Source organism: Trichechus manatus, unplaced genomic scaffold (assembly GCF_000243295.1).
Source record: "Trichechus manatus latirostris isolate Lorelei unplaced genomic scaffold, TriManLat1.0 scaffold00120, whole genome shotgun sequence".
NCBI lineage: Eukaryota > Metazoa > Chordata > Mammalia > Sirenia > Trichechidae > Trichechus > Trichechus manatus.
The window spans coordinates 6,174,025-6,183,563 of NW_004444056.1; the positions used below are offsets into that span (position 1 = coordinate 6,174,025).

Below are 9,539 nucleotides of genomic sequence, written 5' to 3' on the forward strand. Positions count from 1 at the left end.
TTGGGCTAATCTGCTGAAAGAGAACTCTTTAAAGTGTTAAAAAGTAAAGATGTCATTTTAAGGACTAATGTGCACCTGACCCAAGCCATGGTGCTTTCAATTGCCTTGTATACATGTGAAAGCTGGACAATGAATAAGGAAGACTGAAGAAGAATTGATGCCTTTGAATTGTGGTGTTGGCATAGAATAGTGAATATACCATAGATTGCCAGAAGAACGAACAAATCTGTTTTGGAACAAGTACAGCCAGAATGCTCATTAGAAGTAAGGATGGCGAGACTTCTTCTCACATACTTTGGACATGTTATCAGGAGGGATCAGTCCCTGGAGAAGGATGTGATGCTTGGTAAAGTAGAGGGTTATCAAGGAAGAGGAAGACCCTCAACAAGATGGATGGACACAGTGGCTGGAACAATGGGCTCAAACAGAGCAATGATTGTGAGGACAGCGCAGGGGCAGTGTTTTGTTCTGTTGCACATAGGGTCGCTATGAATCGGAATTGACCCGATGGCACCTAATGCACATAACACAAGACCAGAGGGTCAACAGCTATTTTAAAGCACAGATGATAAGATGGGCGGACAGGCAGGGAGATTAAGTAAATGGAAGCGAAACAAAACAGAAATAATGAGAATGTTGACACAATGTGAAGAATGTAGCCAATGTTACTGATCATTATGTCTAGAAAATGTGAAATGGGAGTGGGTTTTGCTGTGTATATTTTCACCAAAAATAAAAATAAATTTAAAAAACAGAAAGAAATCTCTGTGCAGCACAGTGGTAATCTGCCACACATTGGGTCACTATGAGTTGGAGTCGACTCAAGGCAACTTTTTTTTTTTTTTTTTTTTTAACCTCATGTGGAAACTCAGCATCTAACTCAGATGAAAGCAGAGGTCTGTGACTGAGCCAGGGCTGGGGAGTCTGGCCCTCCCTACTTGGTGTCCCCACCTCCCCTAGGAAAACCCCAACCTGAGACACCTCCCTCAGGCCTTCAGGAGCTGCACAGCTTGGTGTGAAACCCATGCATCTAGAACACTGATTTCCTATGTGTTTTTTCCAGATTACCAGTTGGTGTCTGTCTTAGTTATCTAGTGCTGCTATAACAGAAATATCACAAGTGGATGGCTTTAACAAACAGAAATCTATTCTCTCACAGTATGGGAGGCTAGAATTTCGAATTCAGGGTGCTAGCTCCCAGGGAAGGCTTTCTTTCTCTTTTAGCTTAGAAGGAAGGTCTTGGCATCAATCTGCCCCCAGGTCTAGGAGTTTCTCCGTGGAGGGACCCTAGGTCCAAAGAATCTGCTCTGCTCCCGGTTCTTCTTTTTCGTGGTAGGAGGTCCCTCTCTCTCTGCTTGCTTCTCTCTCCTTTTATTTCTTATAAGATAAAATGAGATGCAGGCCACACCCCAAGGAAACTCCCCTTACATTGAATTAGGGATGTGACCTGAGTAAGAGTGTTGCATCCCACCCTAATCCCCTTAAACATAACCTAATCCTGCCTCATTAACCACAAACAGAGATCAGGATTTACAACACATAGGACAATTACATCAGATGACAAAATGGGGGACAGCCACACAATAGTGGGAATCATGGCCTAGCCAAGTTGACACATATTTTGGGCAGACACAACTCAGTCCATGACAGTGTCTGCAGTGCACGCTAGGGAGGGAGTAGTTCCCAGTCTAGCAAATTTAGGCAATACTAGAAGAAACCAAGCGTCACATTTCTCTATAATGAACTCCTGGATAGCCTTTAATATATCAATGTGCAGTGTGGGGGCTATTGTGAACCACATTCTAAAACCAACTGAGGAACCCTTTTGAGGAGTAAGAGTAAGGGGATTAGTCTTCTCTGCAGAAGACTGGAGGAACCCAGATCCACTGGCACGCACATCCATCCTTCAGTCTTCCACAAACACTGGGTCTCCTGGCTGAGTTTGACAGGCACTTAGCAGAGGCGAGTCTGAAGTGGAGCCCTGGCCAGGGCCTGGGGCAGCCCCCTGCCAGGCTCCTCTATGCGGCCCCCTCAGCAGGATCTGTAGCTCATCTGAGGCCTCATGCTTGTGGACACTCCTTTTCTGAACACTGGAGTCCTGTGCCCACCATGCTGACTCCAAGCTCGGGCAGGGAAACCAAACAAATGCTGAAATAGCACCCCCTCTTTGCTAGGTCCTGTCACATGGGCTTCCTGTGGAGAGACTGTTTTATTCCTTACAACAACCATCTGAATAGGTGTGCAACTATCTTACTAGGTGTGCAAATAGAGGCCAGGATTGCACAGGTAGAGATCAGTAGAGCTGGGCTCTGCATCCAGGCACTCTAGCTGCCAGGGTCCACATCTGTCACCACGGCAGCTTTTGATGAGCTTAAACACATCACCAGTGCCCCTGTCCCAGTTGTTAGTAATGGAAGGCTTTGATCAGCCACTTCAGCAACTGAGTATATAATCGAGTAGCCACTTCATTGTGTAGTTTTATGAATTATCTTTTAATAAGAGATCAGTAACCCACATTCAGTGCTTTTGAGTGCACCACAATAAGTCTAAACTCAGATGCCAGGAACAGAACAGAACTAAACTGACCATGACAAAAAGGCCCAGGATACTGCTCTCAGAGCCTTCAAAGGAATGCGTAGACTAAACTTAAGATTAAGCAATAGATAAGTAGGTGTTGATTATTTCCTTATAAAAGTACATTTTATAAAAGGCATGGCTCAGTCCCTATGGAAACAAGTTTTCTTGTGCCTGCATAATAGATCTTAATTACATTAGATTTCCCTAAAGCCTTTCAAGAAAGCCTTTAGCATATAAAGTATGGAGGTAGAGTTTAATCACCGGCAGGTTTAATGCTCAGCGACCACTTAGGCATTAAGAGCTCCACAGTGTGTTCTGTGTGTGCCGTGTATTCTTCTTGGGGATGGCAAAGGGTCTGCTTCTGACACTGATCTGTCAAATCGTTTCCTCCAAGGGGGAAATCATTTCCCCAGCTATTAACTAAAACAAGAAACATGCTGCATGATAAAACGAGGCAAGAGACAGAAAGCATCATGGAGACAAGAAAGTCATTTTCGAAAAGCCCAAGGCAGTTACGGTACTGTCACAATTCACCTCAAGTTTCCTGAATCCAAGACTGATGCTCCACTCACCCCATCATGGTGCTTTACCTTCCCTAAAATCAAATGTCATGGGATTGAAGAAAGGCTTCCGAACCTCCACCTCTAGCCACTCTGATCCTCAGCTCTCGTCTAGAATTTTATTATTGACTGTCCATTTGGGTTCAATCCACAAAGAGTCCCAAGAGTCATATCCTCATCAAAGGGAAACCTGGAATCACTCACTCCCGTAGGTGGAGAGCTGGCCTCACAATCATCGCATACTTGTCTTTCTCCCCAACCCTGGAGGCCTGGCAAAGCTGCCTCTTCTGCAGGCCAGTAGTAGGTGCATAATAAACACATCAGGAGGATTAAAATAACATGGAATTATCTCAGAACTTCTAGTACCTATGAAGGAATTTCAATAGAAATAGTCAACAATTCTTTCCCAGTCAACCATTATCCATTTCACAACAACAAAACCCACACAAGAGAACATGAAAAGTACCTCATAGGGGTTCCCTGTTCCCCCAGACTACTGTCCATGAAAGCTGTATTGCAGCTGCGTTTTCATGGGTAGGATGAATGAATGATTGAATAGGTAAACATTCATACTTTCCTTTTAAATCTCTCATTTCATAATACCATTCCTTTGCCATTGTGATTTCCATGAACCATTTTCTACTATATGTGGAGGTGGATGCTTTTTTGTTATTGTTGAGAATATATACAGCAAAACATACACCAATTCAACAGTTTCTACATGTACAATTCAGTTACGATGATTACACTCTTGAAGTTGTCCAACCATTCTCACCTTCCTTTTCTGAGTTGTTCCTCCCCTATTAACATAAACTCACTGCCCCCTAAGGTTCCTATGTAAACTTTCAAGTTGCTGTTGTCCTTTGATGCCATATAGATAGTTCCTAAAAGAGTACAATGCTCAAGACAGACATTTTTTACTAGTTAAGCTAAACTATTGTTTGGTTTTAAGAAGACTTCAGGGGATATTTTTGGTTTAAGGTTTAAAGATTACCTCAGGGCAATAGTTTCAGGGGTTCATCCAGCCCCCTTTGCTCCAGAAAGTCTGGAGTCCATTAGAATTTGAAATTCTGTTCTCCATTTTCCCCCTTTTGATCCAGATTCTTCTATAGAATCTTTTATCAAAATCTTCAGTAATGGTAGCTGGGCACCATCCAGTTCTTCCGGTCTCATGGCTAAGGAGACAGTTGTTCCAGGAGGCAAATTAGCCACACATTCCATATCCTCCTCCTATTCCTGACTCTCCTTCTTTTGTTGCTCCACACTAACAGAGACCAGTTATCATGCCTTGGATGGTTGCTTGCAAGCTTTTAAGACCCCAGGCACTATGCATTGAACTAGGAGGTAGAACAGAAACAGTAAACACATTACTAAGCCAGTTAGCTGGAATGTCTCATGAAACCATGACCCTAAACTTCCAAACCACGGAACCAAATCCCATGGGTTTTTTGGCTGTACATATGCACCCTCAGCAGCTACTCTTTTTTTTTTTTCAGTCTTTGTAGTAAACATATCTATCGCAACTTTTGCAAGTTCAACTTTTCACAGGTGTACAATTTATTGACAGCAATTACAATAATTGCCTGTGCAATCTTACCCTTAATCAACAGATTACTAATGGTGGTAGGTTCCCCTCACATGTGTTGAGTCAGTTTAGAGAGAAGAAAAACATCAATGATTTTGATCATAAATAATGTCTTCAATGAGGAAGAAGAGTTATTGTTATGTTGCTTAAAATATAGAATCGAGGTGTATACATTCACACAGCTACTAATTACTAAAAACAACTGCTTTCTAAAGCTCAGTCTTTAGATGTTGGCTTGCTAACCGAAAGACATACAATTGAGTACTTTGAATGAGATAAATATGAGGATTTTCTGAGGCCATTGTTTAGACTAAGCGATTCCACAACTGCTGAGGCAACATAAACTCATTGCCCACTGAAATCGTAGCTATTTCACAGAACCTATCCTTGATTTCCAGTTCCTCTCTTCAAGATGACTTGAAATTGACATTTTTCTAAAGATAAGAGCTCTCCTAGGAACGACACTAGGCTATGAAATTTTATAAAAACAATGCTTAAATATAGAACTGGCCCTCAGGAAGCTTAGAGTCTAGTTGCTAGCTGGTGGACCGTATATAAACTTGTTTAAAATCACTGACAACGTAAAGAATGGGTCTGCTTACTAAATCACCTAATCCCATTAATATTTCTACTCCCAATTCAATGCATTTTCCTCTCTGTGTATACTGTTGGAAATTCTCTCCTAACATTCTAGATTCTCTTTTTTAAATAGAAATAACACAGTTCAGTACATTTTAAAGTCTCAATCCTGTATTACAGTTTTGTACATTAAATAAAACAAAGACAAACCCTCAGGTATCTCCATCTGCATGCAGATTAACTATAAAAAGATCTTTCAAGGTGGGAGGTCCTTCAAGGACACATTTCAAGAGACACGTGATAAACATAGATGAACGAGAAGGTCTTAACATACAATGAAGTCCTGATCTACTCTTGCCAGCCAGTCACCCGCATTCCATGGGCCAGTCTCTCATTCTGGAAACGTCTAGGCTATTAACCTCTGTTATCATTCCTTTTGGAAGTAAAATCACAGGAAGAGGACTTACCTGGTAATTTGTGTTCTTGTACTGAAGTCAAGAGACCTCATTGAGCGCAGAACTTCAATGCATCCCAAGTACTGCAAGGGAAAAAAACATAAATAATGAGCTCAGAAATAGAGATGAAAAGACATTTTATAACTAAAACAAGGACATTTATAGAAGTCACTCACATTTACTAAGTTATATTTTAACTTCATATTCTATTGTGAGACTCTGTTCTGTTTTGATAAAAGCAATTACTCATGCCCATAAGAAAATATCCTTAGTGCTTATAATGGTACTATACTAGACTTTTATAAAACCTATTTGTATTTTCATTATACTTAGAAGTGTATCTTTAGTAGTACATACAGTAAAATGCAGAAATCATAAACGTATAATCCAATGATTGCTTAAGCATGTGTCTGCCATTGAACCACTCCCAGACCCCAACATCATATACTGAGACCTTCACGGTGTTTCTGACGTTTATAATTTTTAAACAAAGAACGAAAACACTGTATGAACAACAATTTCACCAGCACTAAAGTTTGATATCTAATAAATATACCTGGGGTTCTATGAATAAACTATAGATTACCCTCAAAAGTGTTTTATTTTGGTTTTCCAGAAAGTACTCTTCAGCATTATTTGGCCTAGATTTTCAGAAAGTCATATTTATACTTCTACATTTGTAGCTAAATTTTGATGAGATCCACATATGAAAATGTATATTTGTGTGTAAACATATGGATATAATTACAGTTAAAGAATTAGAATGGTAGCAATACACTATTTGCATTCCAAAGCCCTGGGGGAGTTTGAAGGTATAGATGGTTTACATCAATGCCTTTAAATTTGGAGTTAGCAAGAAGAGACCTTATGGTGTGGCAGAGAGAAGATGCATTTGAATTATTCAGAAAACTTGAATTTTAGCCTCCTGTATCATACATTGTCATGTAACCTTAAACAAAACTTTAAACTTCTCTGAGCCTAAGTTTCTATACCCATAAAATGTGAATAGTACTACAACTACTGCAGCGTTATATGTATCCCAGCATCACCATCACAAGTTATGTGAATACCATCATCAATAACATCAATGAACAATGTGAATAATACAATGTCTTAGTCATCTAGTGCTGCTCTAACAGAAATACCACAAGTGGATGGCTTTAACAAAGAGAAATTTATTTTCTCACAGTCTAGTAGGCTACAAGTCCAAATTCAGGGCATCAGCTCCAGGCAGAGGCTTTCTCTCTCTGTCCGCTCTGGAGGAAGGTCCTCGTTATCATCAGTCTTCCCCTGGACTAGGAGCTTCTCTGCGCAGGAACCTCGGGTCCAAAGGGCGCACTTTGCTCCAGCTGCTTCTTTCTTGGTGGTATGAGGTTCCCAACTCTCTGCTTGTTTCCCTTTCCTTCTATCTCTTGAGAGATAAAAGGTGGTGCAGGCCACACCCCAGGGAAACTCCCTTTACATTGGATCAGGGATGTGACCTGGGTAAGGGTGGTATTACAATCCCATCCTAATCCTCTTTAATGTAAAATTACAATCACAAAATGGAGGCCAACCACACAATACTGGGAATCATGGCCCAGCCAAATTGATACACACATTTTTGGCGGGACATAATTCAAACCATGACATAAAACCACCAACATTTTAGAGTTATAGGAGAATCACCAACAATAACATCGCAAAGGTATGGGAATATCACTACCAACATCACAGAGTTACGTTAATACTGCAACCAACATTGCAGAATTATGGAATATCACGGCTCCCAAAGTCATAGAATTGTGCAAATACAAACAGCACCATAGCAGAGTTATGTGAAAACCATGACCATGTTCATAGAATTATATAAGGTCCACCACCACTACCCTCAAAGTATTATGTGAATGTCACCATCACCATTGTAGAAGAATGATGTGGCTAACACAACCTAGGTTACAGAAATATGTGAATACCACAAATAGTGTCTCAGAGTTATGTGAATACTATGATTACTGTTGCAGTCCTGTAATTAGAGTCATGTGAATACAACCAACAAGAACAGCATCACTGTGTTATGTGAATACAGAGAGTCAAAGATTTATGTGTATACAACCACGACTAGCATAGCAGAGTTATGTGAATATCATGAACAATGAGGAGAGCTATGTGAATACCACTTCTCAGTGGTATGTGAATACCACCACCATTATTCCAAAGTTATTTAATTACCACAACCAATTTCGGAGAGTTTGGGGAATACTATGACTGCCATCACAGAGTTATGTGAATACAGCCACCACTACCATCAGTAAGCTATGTGAATATCACACAAATAAGGGGGCAGTTACGTGAATTACATATCCAACACAGTAGTTATGTGAATTCGACCATGATCACCATCGCAAATTATGTAAATACCACAAACAAGGTTTCAGAGTTATGTCAATATGATCAGGATTAACCCCATAGGTTTACATGAATATCACCAGAACAAACATCAGAGGATTATATGAGTACCAAGACCTCTGCCAGAGGGGCATGTGAATACCATCACTATCAATGCTATAGGGTTATGTGACTACAACCACCGCCAGCGTTGCAGAGTATGTGAATACCACCTCCACCGTTACAGTTATGTGAATACCACCACCGCCAACAATGCAAAGTATGTGAATACCACCACCAATGTTGCAGAGTATGTGAATACCATCTCCACCATTACAGTTATGTGAATACCACCATCTCCAGCATTGCAGAGTACGGGAATACTATCTCCCCCATTATAGTTATGCAAATACCACCACCTCCAACGTTGCAGAGCACATGAATACCATCTCCACTGTTACAGTTATGCGAACACCACCACCTCCAACATTGCAGGGTTATCTGAATACCACCCCTGCTGTCACAGTGATGTAAATACTACAGCCAATGTCACAGAGTTATTTGAATGCCACCACAACCACTGTTGCTGATTTTTGTAATACCACCACCACCATCACGTATTCACTTTAATACTTTCACCAGCTTTGCTAAGTTAGGTGTATATCTTGAACAACATCACACTGTTATATGAATACTACAACCACCATTGCATGGTCATGGGAGCATAGCCATGACTAAATCTGCAGAATTACATGAATATCACTCCCACCGTCTCAAAGTTATATGGATACTACCACCAAGAGTTACATGAAGACCCTGCCGACTTCACAGAGTTATATAGTTACCAACAGCACCACCGTCACAGTAGGCAGTGCCTCCCCCTCTGTCACGGAGTTATGTGAACACTACCACTACCCTTGCAGAGTTTTGTGAATACAAAAACCAACATCACTCATCTATGGGAATATTACCACCAACATTGCAGAGTTATGTGAACACCACCAACACTCACGTCACAGAGTTACGGAATACCATGACCAAAGTTGTAGAGTTGTGGTCAACATGACCACAGTGATAATCACAATGTTATGTGAATATCACCACAATATATTGATTGGAGAATTCTGTGAATACCAGGAGCCATGCCAGCAGATTTTGTGATACCAGCACTACCACCGTGGCAGAGTTGTGTAAGACCTCCACTTCCTTAATAGAGCTGCTTTAAGGGTAACTGAGATGATACACTCGTAAAAAAATCACCTTGTAAGTCAGTCTTATGGTGATGAGGGGGGGAAATGGAGTACGGTTAGGATGGAGAAGTGTTTAGAGAGAAACAGTAAGAAAAACAATTTAAAGAGTTAACAAGACCAAAATCTGGTTCTATGAAAAGATCAACAAAATCAATAAACCACTGGC

At 40.7% G+C, this 9,539-nt stretch overlaps 1 protein-coding gene across 1 annotated transcript in view; it reads right to left on the reverse strand.

Moving 5' to 3' along the window:
- Nucleotides 1-9,539, reverse strand: part of SHC3 (SHC adaptor protein 3) — a 255,705-nt gene that overhangs the window by 168,838 nt on the left and 77,328 nt on the right. Inside the window, exon 2 of the mRNA XM_004384231.1 lies at nt 5,769-5,839. Coding sequence (XP_004384288.1) covers nt 5,769-5,839 — 71 coding nt within the window. The remainder of the gene's footprint in view (nt 1-5,768; nt 5,840-9,539) is intronic.